Here is a 16,556-nt window from a genome sequence, read left to right on the forward strand (position 1 = left end):
CACCATCTCCACGGCAACCCACCGACAACGCAACAGACTTCCAACAGTACCACCAGCAGGCTGCAATCTGAGTCCACCCCCAGGAACGCAGCAGCCAGCGAGCGGAAGCAGAGAGAGAGCAGCTGAACCGGTCAACACGCACTCTTCCAAGAAGCCAGCCTCATCCGCTCCGTACGATCTAGACGGCAAAGCATGGAAGCTGCCTTTGTGGAGGAGGTGGCTGCATCTCTGGTGCGGGAGTTTCTCAGCAAAAAGGTAAAGCAGCCTTACTGTGTTTGCTCAGTGCTTGTGCAGGGTCCGAGAAAAGCACAGTATTTTAAGCAGAACAGCCTACAAATTCGTCCTCTTCTCCTTGAAGCCGAGACAGACAAGAACTAAAGCTTCAAACCACAAGCATTTAGATGTAGGCTGGAACAATCTATGAAATGACTCTGGTGAATACATTTCCCACAATGCATTTGAATTTCCCGTGACTGTGGATGTTAAGGTGAAGCTGGGAATTAAGAAAGGTTGCAGGTTTTCACTTTTAGGACATTTCACTAGGCACAATTTTTTGTAATTTCTACATTTTAGAAAACTGCAGCATTTAATATTGTCAGAATATTAATGCCAACTGTATCAAGCAGACAAAAGTTGTAATGTTAAAATGCAGGATTTTATTAAAGAATGTTGGTGACTCTTACTATTTAAGATTTCTAACATGATCCAAGACCTCCACAGCCTGCAGAATTTTAGGTCCTCCCTTCACCTTCCCCACCCCAAGCTAAAGAGCCCCCCCTTTGAAAGGTGTTTTAGCAGATGTAAGGCAGATTCACATGTTGCTTGTGATCTGCATACCTGAATCTGTAAGGCAGGTAAGAATGATCTCGTTTTCCTGGCCACCCCTCCTCTGTGGGACCACACTGTGACCGACAGGTATTTTATCCCCAACGTTTTAATTTTATTTCAACCAAACATTTTCTGCAACAGACAAGTATCTTTCCTAACTTTAACTGCTCCCAACAAACTGGGTATTTTTCAATAGAGACAAAATGGCACCAGATTTCACTGCTCTATCACTAAGATCACTTTGCAAACCTTTATTTCAAAAGTAATGACTTCAGACAAATCCAAGTGTTGGAAAGTTGAGCTACTCAAGATGTATTTATTTCTGCATGAGCAGCATACATTTGGGAAAACAGTTCCATTAATTTTAGTAGAGGTGCTTAAACAGATCTGCAGGGTTTGCACAGCCTGTAATAAGCCATCTATTCCCAAATCAGAAGGACCATCTTCTGCCAAGTCTACTTGCTCATTAAGATACTCCAAGCGTTTTGGGAAGTCTCTTGCTGACTTGGCTGCCAAGCATGTGGGAGAGTCCTTCCCTTTGGTGGCCCTCTGGCTTTGGACTCTGCCACAGAAGTATGGAGTTCCTTCACCCTTCCAACCTTCAAGAAAGTTCTCTAAAAACTATCTGTCCCTGCCAGTCCTTTGATGCATTATCAGGTGTCCTCTCCCAATGCAAGTACCAAAGCTGCAGCTCTCCCAAGCATCCTGCAGCTTTATAGTGAGATGCTGATCGGGGACCAAGTTTGTGGCCTCACCCCTTCTTTTGGTTCTTCAATTAAAGTATGCTGGAGGAACTGTATATTAAGTTGACAGTGCAAGTTCTTAATTGTGAAACTAAGGCACACTTTCAGTACTCAAATTGGCAGTTCTTTCTTTCCTGCACAGGGCTTGAAGAAGACAAGCATCATGATGGATGAAGAATTCCCACGTACAGCCCTCAGCATTAACAACAGAAACGAGCTTCGTACAGTTTTGCACCTGCAGTCTTTGTACAAAGAAAACAAGGTAAGTATCCCTTGTGCAACATTTCCAAATAACCTCAAAAACTGGTTTTTTTAAAATTCAAGTCTTTTGTTTTTGAGTGCCCAAAGTGACAATGGATCAGTCCGTGAGCTGGTGCCTCAGAGCCAAACATGAGAATCTAAATCTGCTCGAAGGCAGGGTGGGCTGAGCGCTAAGGGAAGGCCAGTTTGTGTCTGCGCTTTAGTCTCCGAATGGGGCAGTATGCCTGAAATGAGACAGGGTGGAGGGAGTCACACATCTCTTACTGAAGGAACTATCACAAAGCTTGACTGAAGTATGCAAACGATCTTCCAATTATAAAGGAGCACCACAGTAGAAGTAATGATATTGAGTGGGCACACTGACATGGCTTAGGTGGCAGTTCTGTCACGCTTAGCTGGGAGCAAGTCACATTGAACCCAGCAGGTCCGACTTGCATGTACACACGTGCTCAGTTGTGTGAAGGCTGTGGGTTTGCAGGAATGCCAGCTTTGCTTTAGTAATTGCTATCGCCTCACAAGATTTAATGAATTTTTATCTTGCCTCTCTACAACCCCATGGGGTACCCAAGGCAGCTTACAACATAAAAACATAAATTAAGATTAAAACATTAGAACATTAAAACAAATCAGACCCCCAATGGATCACCGACTAAAATCACATTCATTTTTAAAAAGTGACAGCCCAGAAATGCCAACAAAGCCACTCTGAAAAAAAGCGGTTTTGCCACCCCTGGCCTAGATCCTGCATTTCTTTAACAAATGCTAGACTTTATCCCATAACTGTTCTTTCCAGGCAGAATTACCCAGGCACCAGAAACATCTTGTATAACTGTAGTAGAGAATTGCTTTTCTGAGGTGTTTCTACCATAGAGCAAAAGAATCACATGGGCCTGATAAAGTTTCCATGGGCAGTATTTAGCCCACAAGCCTTATGTTGACTCTCCTGGGCATAGGGATCACTGCTCAGCCTCTTTGGGCTTGGCTACTGAGCAGGCCTGTGCTAATGTACTTGTGCTGCTAGTTGGGGTATATGCCCCCAGAAGTGGCCCAGCCTAGACTCAGGATGGACTGCTCTTGTTCAGGCTGACTGAGAAGCTTCTGGAGTCTTTAGGCCCAAGAACATGCTAGTTTGGTGCAGGTTGTACATGAGTGGCTCAGCCCAGGTGTCTCCACATTTTTCAGCATGAGAGCCACATCGTAAGTTTTACACATGTTCAGGGCTCAAAAAGGTTTATATAAATGAACGAGTTTTACTGCATCTTTAAGCTTTACCTGAAGTCAGCATATTCAGAATCGGCCAGGCTGCACAAGGAAAGGAGACACCTGATAGGCTCTGCTCATCTGTCCTCATCCCAACAGCCAACCCTTTGACTGGGTCTTCCCCAGGGATGAGAAGTGACTCAAGTCTGAGTCGTGAGAACATACATTTTCACTGGCTTGTGTGGACTCAAATGTGTCAAATACTCAGGCAAACACTTGAGTCTGAGGCTGCTGACTTGGGAGTTGACATGGAAGCTGTGAGCAGCAGGGGACTGTTAATAGAGAACTCTGACACACACACACCCCAGCAGCAGCTGTTTTCCCCTGCAGAGCTGCAACTGGCTTTTTAAAGGGCAAGATTCATGACTCGGGTCTTTCTGAGTCACAAAAATACTCTCAGACTCAGAAAGTCTGCCCATTCAGACTCATTTTTGAGTCAAGTCGTGGGCAGAGCCTCGTGACTCAAGTCAAGCCACGCTGGACTTGCCCATCCTTAGAAGTATGCATGAGACAAATAGGAGAGATTTAGGTTTGGCAACAGGTAGGTATAAGAGGGCGAAAGAATGTTCGTCACTCATTCCACCTGAACTGCAAGGCTACCCACACTTAAAAATCTGTTTGAACACACAGCTGTGGACAGCAGAAAGCGCTAGGATCATGATAGGATGTTTGTCGCCATAGAAGCTTTGTTGATTTTAGCACACATGCTTCTGTTTCATATTAAATTGGACAAAACATTAAAGCCTAAATGGACAGAACAGCCTTACAAAGCAAGCAAGCGAAGTTCCTACAAAGCGAAGTTCCTACAAAGTCAGTCATTTGACTTATTTAGAAATCCTTACAATGTCAAGCATGTACTGAAGGGTAGTCAGAAACGGGATTCTGCTATTCCAAAGAAACCATGGCAGCATTTAAAAAGAAAAAAGTATATTTCAGATCAAATGCAACTCTCAGGAGAATCTGGTATTTCTAAACATAATGTTTATTTACAAATAACTAGGTTAGAAACAAATAAGGACTTTGCTGGTTGATACACATGGTATAAGGCACAATTTTTTTTAAAGCGGCAACAATTACTAAATTACTATCACAAATTTGAATTCTGTCTTGCAACTTGATATCGAACACACCCAAGAGTAGGGCTTCTAACCTTGCTTGTACTGAGAATTGAACAAGAAATTCCCTTTCAGCACATGGCTTTCATACAAACATGCTTTTCAGAAACCCGTCTTTTCCCAAGACTATTACACACTGACACCTGGATGTTCCAAAACTCTACACACAATCGTCGTTTACAACTTAGAATCAGTCAATTTTACTGTATAATTTAGAGTTGCTTGCTAGATTTTCTGTAACTTGCAATCCTTTTATTCCAGGCAAAGGAGAATCCACTGAAAACCATTCTTGAAATTATGACTAGTTACTTTCTTGAACATGATACCAACCCCAAAAGCACCAAGAACCCTCCAGTTCCACACAAGACGTCCCAACCCAGGTGTGCTGAAATCTCAGTTCATAATTCTCTCCCTGATGAAGACACCTCTGGGTGTGCACTGCCTGAAACAAGCAGAAATGGCACCAACAGGTATTCAGATCCACTTATGTCTTTTCAGTCATGCACTGCTTACGATTCTCAACATCACCAGTATTAACAAGTAAATGAACCCTGTTTGTCTGACAATGTGACACACAAGTGTTGACCAGCAGGTTGAAAAGATAGCGTGACCTGTTCTGCACACAGTGGTCTTACATGTTTGGAGGGGCATGATATGCATCTATTTTTAGTAAAGGTAGAGATGAAATAAAAGCACAAGCTTTGTGCGTAACTTGAGGCAAGGAATTAGCAACACGCAGCTTTTGAGTTGTTTAAATGAGACCAAATGGCTTTTCAGACTTAAAAAAAGGGATTGTGTGTGCACATTGTGGAAAGTCAGTATGCCCTTCTGAGAAAATATACCCCAAATAGGCCAGATGGAATCCATTTAGCTCCTGCCTCATTTTGGTTGTGAATAGGCAAGAGTGTTAAGCTTTGAACCCAAATCCCCATATGCCATTTCCTCAAAATAAAACAACGCACACACATCCCAAAAGCCCGATATTTAAGATGCAAGGTGCATTTCAGTCTTTTGAAATTGCTTGGGTCTTTACCAAGACTTCATTCTTTACCACAACTTCTATCACCCTTAGAAGGGAACACAGGCAAGGGTAATGTGCTAAAAGCTAAAGAGTAAGCCCATAGCAGAGATTAGACTTGTGTAAACCAGGTGTCTCCTATGCAGATTTTCCATCAGACACTGTCACACAATAATTAGTTTGCTCATTCCTCCCCTTTGCATTAACAGGCAATCTTCCTAATGTCACTTCTTAAGGACACAGATTAGACTTCCTACGTGATCTTACCACTCCAATACTCAAATCATCCATATTTTATCATACAATTGTACAAACATGCAGTCTCCCAACTCAGCACCTGTCAATATCTAGCCTTATTTACACAACAACCCCTGTTGTGTAAACAGACACCCCCTAACAGAAACTAGCTGGCTGCAAAGGCTACTGGAGATAGTTGCCTCTTGTTTGCATTAAGAACCTCTTTGATGTGTAAACAGACATTGTGCTGAAGGCTATGGGAGACTTGACTGCCTCCTTAAAAGCTTCTGTTGTGCTTTGACCACCGTCATAAATGCGGTCCGTTGTTAAGCGGCGGGTGCCTGTATATCAAAGAATTTATTAAGCTTGAGATTGTTCCTTGAACCAGCATCATAGTTATTTTAAAGTTATGCTCTTTAAGATGGCCCTTTTAAATGAAATATGAAGTCTTTTAACACCTTCTTAAGCAGCTTGCTTTCTCAAGTATGCACACCAACTATACAGGGTCTGCACATCTGCAATGAGACTTCAATCTTTTTTTTTTAATTAAACACATATAGTGACCAGCATTTTAGATGCCTCTCACTAGCTCCTTCATATTCTAAATCTTTTTTATTAGCACATTCTTTTCCCAGCATGTAGTCTGTGGAACTCTGCCACAGGATGTGGGAATGGCATCTGGCCTGGATGCTTTTAAAAGAGAATTGGGCAGACTGATGGAGGAAAAGCCCACCACAGGTTACAAGCCATGATGGGTATGTGCAGCCTTCTGATATAAGAGGTGGGCTACCTCAGAATGCCAGATGTGAGGGACTGGCAACAGGATGCAGATCACTTGTTTTATGTGCTCCCTGAGGCATCTGGGCCATTGGTAAAGGAGGTTGGACTAGGTGGACTTTTGGCCTGATCTACTTGGGACTTTCTTATGTTCTTATATTGTTTCTTCAGTTTTTTTTTCTTTCTCTTCAAAAAAGGCTGCATTTTCTCCAGTTTTCTAGAAATATTGACGCTTTACAACACTCGTCTATAAAATAATCTTCATAAATATAGAGGACTCAACGCACATAATTTGGAGGGAGCATATTGACTCTTTGGGATGCAAAAGTCACTTCTTAATCTCCAGTAACTGACTAGAACACTATATAATTCATAGGTACAAAAAAGCCCCTTTTTAATTTTTTAAAACTTTTTTTTTATTTTGAAGCGAAAAATGGCTGCCCCTCACATTGGTCCAATCACCTAGCAATTTGAAATATAAAGAATAAGCTTATTATAATAGCTTAATAATAAGCTTAATATAATAGATATATTTATATATAATAAATGGTAAAAAAAATCATTTCTAAATCCATGAGCATGTTTCTTCCCACTTTTTTCTCCCCCTTCAAAAAAGATTGCAGCATTTTTTCCGGCTTTTTGGAAACAGAGATCCTTTATAACACTTGTCTATGCAATAATCTTCATAAAGAGTATATAGAGAACTCTCAATGCATATAATTCTGAGGGAGGCTATTAACCTGATTCTTTTGAGATGCAAAGTTCACTTCTTACCTCCCCCCACTTGAAGTAGCTGACTGGAACACTATAATTCATAGGTACAAAAAAACTTTTTAAAATTTTGATTTAAAATCTTTTTTAAAAAATTTGGAAGTGAAAAAGGGCTGCCTCTTACACTGGCCCAGCCACCTAACAATCTGAAATATAATGAGTAAGCTTATCATTTAATAATGAATAGATATATTATGTGGATGCAATAATAAGTTACAAAAAAATCTCATTTCTACTAAGCTAATTTATAAGCATTGTTACTTCACAGCTTTTTTCCCCTCCAAAAAAGCCTGCAGCATCTTCTGCAGTTTTCTGGAAAGAGACCCTTTAGAACACCTGCCTATGCAATAATCTTCACAGAGTATACAGAGAACTCTCAGTGCACATAATGCTGAGGGGGGGCTGACTCTTTGGGACGCAAAGCTCCCTTCTAGCCCCCCCCCCCCCGCAGCTTACTGGAGCACTATAAAATCAGCTGGTTTTTCTCTGTAAACCACTTTGGGAGCTTCCCACTGAAAAGTGGGGTGTAAATACTGCTAATTATTATGGTCTTGCTCAGCAGCTGCCGGTTCTGCAACTGGACTTGGAGGTAATTGCTGGTTGTGCCCCCCCAAAAATTATCTTTTTTTTTTTTTTTGCTTTTTTAAGAAGTTTTCTATGTTTTATCATTATTTTTTTAAGGTTTTTCTCCTGTCTCCTCTGCAGATGCCCAGGAAGCTCCTAATAATTAATGAGAACCAATTAATAGTTAATAATAATTCATAGGCAGAAAAAACTTTTTTTTTTAAACAATTATGGAGCTTCAGGGGGGCTGCCCTCAGACTGGCCCAGCAGCCCCCCAAGCATTTGAAATATAACTAATAAAAATAAGATTTAATAATTATTTAAAATTAATAACAGTCTCATTTCTGCCAGGCCTCCACTGAGGCCAGCTCTGCCCTCGCAGGAGGCTGACCAGCCCCCCTTGTGACGCAGCACATCTTCCACCCACACGACTCCCCTCACCGCCCGCCCGCCTGAAATGGGAGCCCACGCCCTGGGCGCCTCCTATTTATAGACCTCGGCGAGCATGCGCGTTCGCCTCCCTCCTCACAAGGCGAGGCTGCCAAGTTCGACGCGTCACTCATCGCCCCGCCAGCAGCGAGTGGGAGCCGCTGGAGGAGTGAAGCTCTAGCCAGCGCCCTCTATGGTAAGGCAAGGGACGCTGTGAGCATGCGCAGAAGCCAGGGCTTCTGGGAGTTGTAGTGTTGGAGTGGCCAGGCTTGGAGTCTTCATTCCACAGCTGGCTCCAAGTAGGCATCATTTGCTGCCAGCCCCCTCCCCCCGCCTGGTTGTGTTGCTGCTGATGCCCCAGAGCCTCAGGAGGCCTGGCAGTCTCCCCTCCCGGCACCCAGTTTCTGTGCACCCATCTGGGACCACCCTGCTGGGTAGAGGCTGCCCAGAGTAGAGCAGCAGGTGGCACAGTCTCTGAGCACTTGGGGCCAGAGTGGTGACAGTGGTGACAAAGCCCCTGGCACCAACTTCTATTTTTTTTTTTTTTTTTTTTTTTGCAGGGAATTAAAACAAAAAAACACTCCAAAAACTGCAAAAACTAAAAATAAAAATTAAACTGGAAATCTGTGGAAAAAAAATAAATAATGGGCTGAACTTGGGGGTGGGGGTGGGGGGTGATTGCATGAATAATGTCTGACTGTGGGCCCAATCCTATCCAATTTTCCAGTACCGGTACAGCCATGGCAATGGGGCGTGCTGTGCACTGCATCCTGTAGTGGGGAGGCAGTCGCAGAGGCCTCCTCAAGGTATGGGAACATTTGTCCCCTTACCTTGGGGCTGCATTGTGGTTGCACAAGTGTTGGAAAGTTGGATAGGATTGGGCCCTGTATCTGCTGACACTATATCACCACCTAGTACACTTTTAAAGCAATTATAATGTATAAAAATGCACCCTTGGAATAAAAACACAGATCACCACTTTCTATACCTCTTATTTTTGCAGGGTGCGAACCCCAAAATCTGCACACACACACACACACACACAAAATTAAACTGGAAATCTGTGGAGGCAAAAATAAAAAATGGACTGAACTTGGGGGGGTTGCTTGGGGGATTACTGACTGCTGAGACTATGGGCCCAATCCTATCCAACCTTCTAGCACCAGTGCAGCTGCAATGCAGCCCCAAGGTAAGGGAACAAATGTTCCCATACCTTGAGAAGGCCTCTGTGACTGTCTCTCCACCTCAGGGTGGAGCACACACCCCATTGGCACGGCTGTGCTAGCATTGGAAAGTTGGATAGGATTGGGACCTACATCACCAATCCAGTACACTTAAAGCAATTGTAATTTATAAAAAATGCACACTTAGAATAAAAACACATCACCCCACTTTCTGCACTTTTCCTCCTTGGGGGAAAAAACAAAATCTGCAAAAAAATAAAAATGTTTAAGAACACCGTCTCACCCTGGGTGTGGTATAGGGCGATCGCCAGTAACATCAATCTGGATTAGAGAAGGCTATGAGGTTGATGGTGGGACTACTTGGGAACTTGCATGGTGGAGCAGGCCTTGGGGACGCAGGCAAGAACCCAGTAGCCCCTGCTGATGGACAGCCAAGGAGATGTTTCTATCAGCCACTAGGGAAAAGGGGAAGGCACAAAAGTTTGGGAACCACTGCCCCTAGGCTAAAACAGGGAAAGTGTTTGGAAGGAGGTGTTGGATGGCAGGAGTGGGGTACTGATCTAGGATTGTTCATTAACATTGGTGGTGTAATTGAGAGCAAGCCAACTAGGAAGTAGATCCCATTGACATTAATTGGGCTTACTTTTGAGTAAACCCAGCAAGAGAGAGCTACAGTTTTGCTCTTAATTCATGCCTCATAAATGCAGTCCTCAATAGGTTTACTCACAAGAAAACCCTGAAGCACACTCATTTAGGAGTAGGGCTCAGTGAACTCAGCAGGACTCGTGCCTGGGTCAGCACACTTAAGGTTGCTTTGCTAGTGTGTTATGTGTAGAGGTGTTTGAAAATGGTGTGATTTATTTTACTCAGAAGTAAGCCCATTGTGTTCAGTAAGATTTAGGCTGTAATCCTATTTTACTCACCAGAAACAAATGTCTCTAGTTATGTGGGATTTGCTTCCTATCAAGCAAGTTTAAGGTTGCAGCCCCAATAACTGCATTTTCCGTATAGCCTTCATGATATACCAGTGGGCTTATTTACCACCCCAGTCATTTTCCTTGACTTGATGCCTTTAACATGTGGATTTTAGGCAGAAGTCCAGTAGGTGAAGCTTTCTGTAACTCTATCAGAAAGTTACAGCTGGTGAGAAAGCTTCACCAGCTGAACTGCTGGTTGCACTGTAGCTGCTGAGGTGCAGGACAGAGATAGGTAGAGATGGGTAGCTTGGTGCTTCCTAGTGCCTTTAACACCAAAGCTCACCCTTTCCTCTTAAGCGTGAAAAGCACTGTTCCACAGACACAGCTCTGGGAGTTTTCTAGGCAAATCTAAAATTCACAATCTCAAAGTCACTTTGTGTTTTTATCATATTTTTATTGTGTTGCCAATCTTTTATATGGCCTTCTTAGGATGCAATTCTGTGTACCTTTGCACTGATTTCAGCAGAGTTTATTTCTGAGTAGTTCTGTACTGGCTCGGCCTGCCTGCATCCTTCAACCGAGCACCTCAAAGTTGCGTTTGTGATCAGCAAGATGGATTTTTTTCCAGTTATGTAGCCTGTTTGTAGGGATGGAGAAATCGTTGTAATCCTGAACATCCTTGCTAAGAAATAAGGCCCATAGAACTTAGTAGGACTTGCTGCTGTGCAAGCATGTTTAGGGTTGTTTTGTATTGCTATTACTGACTGCTAGTATTATTCATTTTGGGAGGGATAGCTAGAATAATTGATTTTTTAAATGTCAGTTCAAACCATTTATACAGGCATACCCCTGTATCCTTATGGGTTCCATTCCAGAACTCCCTGTGGTTAAGTGAAACTGCAGAAAACACGGACATTTGTCTGTGGCCTCTGCCAAGCTCAGACTGTGCCCAACTGTGAAAAACGTCATTTCTGGTTTCACCATGAAGTCAGACATGACTTTTTAGTGCCTTATGAGGCATTGGGAGGGCCAGGGAAGCCCTCAGGAGGAGCAGAGAGGTGGGCAGGGCAAGCCAGTCCTACGTCTGGAGAACTTGTTGGTAGTCCCAGCTATCAGGAATGGCTAATTGAGCTCAGGAAGATGAATAGGAACTGGAAAAAATTACTAAAGGTGACCTTTCCTTATAACAGGAGTGGTGCTGCTTGTTTATTAAACTGTGAATGACTTCAGTTTCCAGACATATATCACATATGGTCCCTATTCCTTTATTTAATCAATCAGATAATTGGTGAGAAGACAAATGGATTAAAAGTGGATTCTCCTTGGTCATGTCTGTGTCATTTTAGCTATGAAATCCGTGACAACATCACCCAGCCGGCTGTTCTCCCCAGGAGGCATCTTTCCAACAGAAGTGAGAAGAGCAAGACTGAGGCACTCCTCAGTCACACCTCCCCTACTGAGAACAAGCTTGCCAAAAACTGTGAGGACCTAAGAACACCAGAACAGGCCCTGGAGGCAAGAACCGCCATGAGAGAGAAATTCCGAGTGAGGCCTGGTCTTATTGCCAGAGGGATGATGGCTGGTCCCACTGCCACTTCCCAAGAGGTTTGTTTGTTTTTTTTCTTATATACATGTGATTTACTCATTGGTCATTAGATTTAACTGGCCCTCTAAAACAGTAGTTGTCAAACTGGGGTTTCTCAGAAGCTTTTCAGGGACTACTTTGGATCAGAAACGGTAGAGGAGTTTCCCCCAAAGGATACTGCAACCATTGTTATTAATCTTGCCTTGAAGTTTGCAGTCTCAGGGGAGAGTGGGGTGTGTTGAGGTCACACGTGGGGTGCACCATAGAGAAGGGCCCTTATGTGCTAACAGATCCCCCACAAGGGCTGGGCAGAACCATGCACACTACACAGGCTCTGTTCTCCAGTCCTTAGCTTGCCTGGATGGTTGTTGGCAGGGCAAATGGGTGGCTCTGATTAGCCAAAGGGTAAGGGCGAAGAAAGAAAAGCATGCACAAGACTTGCACATGTTTGTCCTCCTTCCCCCAGCCCTGCAGCCATCTTCTGGTGGATACTCTGGACAAGGAGGCTCCATCAGGAGCAATCTGATTGGCTGATGGGTGAAGAAGAAGGATGAATGCGTGTGAGCTTTCTGATGGGTGGGGATGCAGTCAGCAACTGTGATTCACCTCTTCATCTCTCCTCTGTGCATTCAGTCAGTATGGCATGTGTGAAGGCAGACAAGTGGAACGAGAGGTGATAGTGTAGTGGTCATAGAACCATTGCTGCAAGCAGTGTGCATGGGCCATTTTTCTGTTTCATGTTGTCAGTGAGAGTGGGTGAAAAGAAATGAGCATGAACACTATGTGCAGCTCTACCATGTCACATTCTTCTCTCTTAGGCTGCAGTCCTAACCACACTTACCTGGGAGTAAGCCCCATTGCTTATAAAGGGACTTACTTCAGAGTAGACATGCATAGGCTTGGGTTGTTAGACTGTCTGTCTCTGGCTAACCAAAACTCCTTTCTCCTAAGATCCCCTTGGCTGGCAAAAACCAGTGCAAGTTTTTCCCCCTGTTAATTTATAGAGCCCTTGATGCACAATGCCAGAGATGTCACAGCTCTGATTGGCGTTGGATATATCTTGGCTCTCAAAACTGGTGGTAGCAGAGCCTGGGCCTTCAAAAGCCTTATTACAGTGGTTCCCAAACTGGTGGGTCACAACCCACCGGGGAACCGGAAGGAGGGCATTCTCCCTTAAGGGAAGTGGCTCTGCTCTGATGGTAGCGACAGTGCTGCAGCAATGGCCAAAAACGAGAAGTAGCTTTAGATTGGAGATAAGGGCTTTGTAAACAAGCAGCAGAGGGAGCTGTGAGCCTCCAGGACCCTGTAGGGGGCCAGCACTGCCCCCAGGTAAGTAAAAAAAACCCTTGGCAGTGGTAGCGCTAGAATCTCTGCAGGATTGTCACTATCCCCCTCCTGGCCCCCTGCAAACACTTACCTGGTTCCAAACCCCCCTGCAGGAGTTTGAGAATCACTGCTTTAGGGACATTGCTTTTAAGCTGGTGCGTATGCCGGGACTCTAGACATCAGTATCATCTCTTGGCCATTTATTTTAGGATTCCTTAAAAAGAAGGCACATGAAACTGTCCTCCAGCATAAGCAGCAAAGTGCAACTAAAAGGAGACGGTCCTGAGAGCTCATTCACTGATGGCTTCCAAGACAACAAGGGCACTTCCAGGCAGCAGCAGAATATCCTCTCTCCACGCAGTGGCGGTTCTCTAGAGGGAAGCAAGGACCATTCCGGTGTGCTTTTGTTTGGTCCTTTTACCAGCACAGGTGATGAGAAAACAAAGCATGCGGCCAAAGGAAACGAAGACCCGTGTGCCAAACCAGCACCAGGCAGGCAGCAGGCAGAACAGAGACCTGAATCTGGCTGTGAAGCAGACATGAAAGGAAAGAGCCACAGCCTGCACTTTTTGCAGATGCAGGCGGGCACCGGAAGCCAGAAAAGAGAGAAGAAGAGTGAAGCTCCATTTTCAGATTGCAGGTAGGACAGCAAGGGGGCCTTTTGCTGCTAAGACGTAGTTATGGGCACACACACCTCATTATCAGTGCTGCTTTTGCAGACTGGGATAAGTGGCTTTTAGGTGTCTTCTCATCTCAAAGGGAACCTCTAACTTGCTTTCTTGTTTGAGGGTGCACTGGCATCACTAGGGTATGTGTCACCCGGTGCAGGAGGCCAACATGTCACCTCCATGAAGGACCTCCTCCCATGCAGTGGGTGAGGCAACGCCCCGGGCGGTGGACATGGTGTTGCACCATCGCTCCTCCCTGCTGGGTTTTTGGCTATAACTTTTGGTAGAATCGAGATATTTCAACCTGGTTTGTTTCATTGCATTCTGCATGAAATTCCGCATCAAATGATATATCACGATGGTATTATTCAAAAATACCAAGATTTCAAAAAGTTTGGCTAGTAATGATGTCACCCACCCTGTGCGTGTCACCCAGTGTGTCCTGCACCCCCCTAGCAACCCCACTGCAAGGGTGTAATTCACAAATTGCTTAGCGGTCTGTTGTGCTTAACTTAGATCAGGTCATGGAAACTGTGAGACTTGCCTGTAAAGCTCCTTTCCATTCTCTGGTAACGGGCCAAGAGAGATGAGGTGCTGATCAAAGCCCAGTGGCCACCCACAGCTGCCCTATGCCCCATTCCCCTACTCTCCCCATAACATTCAACAAGGGAAACTTGGTGTCTGTCTCCATCTTTGCTAGACTGTGTCGATCCCAGGGACGTGGTGGGAGTGTGCATGCCATGGTGATGTCTTGCCACTTATTCCCCTTGCTAGATTTTAGAGAAGGGGGAGCTGGGCATGCTGATCTCAACCAGTTTGATTTGAATCTGACCACAGGTTCATCGAACCCTGTTTCCCACAGTGGCCCACCAGCTGCTTCTGAGAAGCCCATAAGGAGGGCATGTGCACCAGTAGCCCTGGACTATGCTCCCCCAGTAATTGGTATTTGGTGATATACTGCCTCTGGGAAAGATACTTATCTTATACTTATACTTATCCCCTGGGGGCTGGGGATAAGAATAGGCCCTCAGTTTGGCTGTAATTGTCGTAAGAGGCGACCAAACAGCCACCGGGTAGGTGGGTTTCCTTAGCCTGGGAAGGCAGCTCATCTGAGAGAAGGAAAACTGATCCCAAACCTCCACTGCCTTGTGGCTACATCCAGTTATGGAAAAGGCTTCAGGAGTCAACCTCGAGGCAAAATCAGGAGCCGGAGTCCCTGAGGCAGTTCATGGCTGAACACAGTCACGTTCTGGCAACTCCTGCGACGCCGCTGGAACCAACCGTATTGGCTTCTGCCTTTCCATTGGACCATTTCAGCGACGTGGAGAGGGGGGGTTTGCTGCATGGGAAACCGTCTATCCTCCATATCTACCCTACCCAGGCTTCGCGCACTGGAGAGGACACTGTTCCAGAACCACCATTCAGAATGCGATACCAGAGTCTTCCGAGACTGAAGGATGCCACCAACTGCCTCTGAACAGAGAGATTTTGTTTAATCATCTCCAGAAAGGTGTGCTAAAGGGCTGGTTTGCTTCCAGGTTAAGGGATCTGGATTTTCCGCCATTGGAAGCAAATGAAGAGCCCAGCGACCTGCTGCCTTTGGTCACTCTCCATCTGGGTTTGTCCATCTTTTCTTTTTCCCTATCTGACTTTGCCTATCTGACATACGTACACAAACACAGTCACAAAACACACACACACACACACACACACATGCTGTGTTCCATCTGTCTTGGCCTGAACTCCCCCATCTTCGCCCCCCAAATGCCATTAGGCTCCTTTATCTTTATAGTGTTCCTGCAAGATGGCCCACTGCCTGAGAGGACCAGCAGAGGGAGCCCTTCTCAAAGCTACCGTGCGTTTCATTATCAAAGCAGCCTGCATTTCACTGCCCTGTTGCTGGCAACCAGCTTTGCTGCCAAAATACCTTGACCCAAAGCTCAATAGTGCTGAGCCCGGAAGTCCTGCATATGCCTTCGCTGGCCTTTCAGCAAAAGAGGAGCCTTTCCCAGCTCAGGTTGGTGTAAAGAGTGACCAGCAGGCCTGGAATCCCTTGCCGGCATGGAAAGGCTGAAGTGCCTGGGGCTTTTTGGTATCCATGGGGGGGCGGGGGGTCCTGGAATTGATCCCCTGTGGATACCAAGGGCCCACTGTATTTATCACAGTTATATCCCGCCCTGCCTCCAGGGAGCTCAGGGCAGCCCGCATCATCCTCGTCCCAGCCCTCATCTTAATTTTCACAACAAACCTGCAAGGTAGGCAAGGCTGAGAGAGAACTCAAGAGGCCCAAAGCCGCCCAGTGAGTTTTGTGGCTGTGCAGGGTCTTGAAGCAGCATCTTCCAGGTCCTGGTTCAACTCTCCTACCACTATGCTCTATTGGCTCCCCTTAAGATCAGATAGAGACACTGCAGCTGTTGCAGCCACCGGCCCTTGGTGCTTCCCTCCCAACTTCGCCCTCAGCAGAGTCGAGACATTCTTGTCTCGTTCTTCTCATTCCTGCTTCCCCTGTTTTCTTTTCAACTGCGGCTTGACATTTTCAAAAGTGCCCGTAAGTTTATTCAGCCGCCTCGGGCACCTTTTTTTTGCCTAGACTCACATCTGAAATAGGACAGAAAACCACAACACCACATCAAAGGGACTGTCTGAATATTAACACATGTGAGCCTTCAATGTGGCAGAATGGCCTTGAAGGGGGGTTTAAAGTGCAGGCTAGGGTACATGTCTCAACCACCTCTAATCACATGTTTACAATACTATGGGGGTAGTGTGCCATGGTGAAGCCTGGTATGTCTGCATACTCTCCTATTTGCATTAGGGATGCCCAGATGGCACATTGGATTATTTGCATTGATGGCTATTTGATTAAAAACTGA

The 16,556-nt window shown here is 45.2% G+C and overlaps 1 protein-coding gene across 2 annotated transcripts in view; it reads left to right on the forward strand.

Moving 5' to 3' along the window:
- The first annotated feature begins 102 nt into the window (after nucleotides 1-102).
- MINDY4 (MINDY lysine 48 deubiquitinase 4) overlaps nucleotides 103-16,556 on the forward strand; it is an 82,960-nt gene continuing 66,506 nt past the window's right edge. For both annotated transcript variants that reach the window (XM_066626934.1, XM_066626935.1), the window contains exons 1-5: nucleotides 103-255; nucleotides 1,714-1,833; nucleotides 4,469-4,677; nucleotides 11,451-11,709; nucleotides 13,225-13,655. In XM_066626934.1, the coding sequence (XP_066483031.1) occupies nucleotides 193-255; nucleotides 1,714-1,833; nucleotides 4,469-4,677; nucleotides 11,451-11,709; nucleotides 13,225-13,655 (1,082 nt within the window). In that variant the 5' untranslated portion in view covers nucleotides 103-192. The remainder of the gene's footprint in view (nucleotides 256-1,713; nucleotides 1,834-4,468; nucleotides 4,678-11,450; nucleotides 11,710-13,224; nucleotides 13,656-16,556) is intronic.

This window comes from Tiliqua scincoides, chromosome 5, assembly GCF_035046505.1.
Source record: "Tiliqua scincoides isolate rTilSci1 chromosome 5, rTilSci1.hap2, whole genome shotgun sequence".
Lineage (NCBI taxonomy): Eukaryota > Metazoa > Chordata > Lepidosauria > Squamata > Scincidae > Tiliqua > Tiliqua scincoides.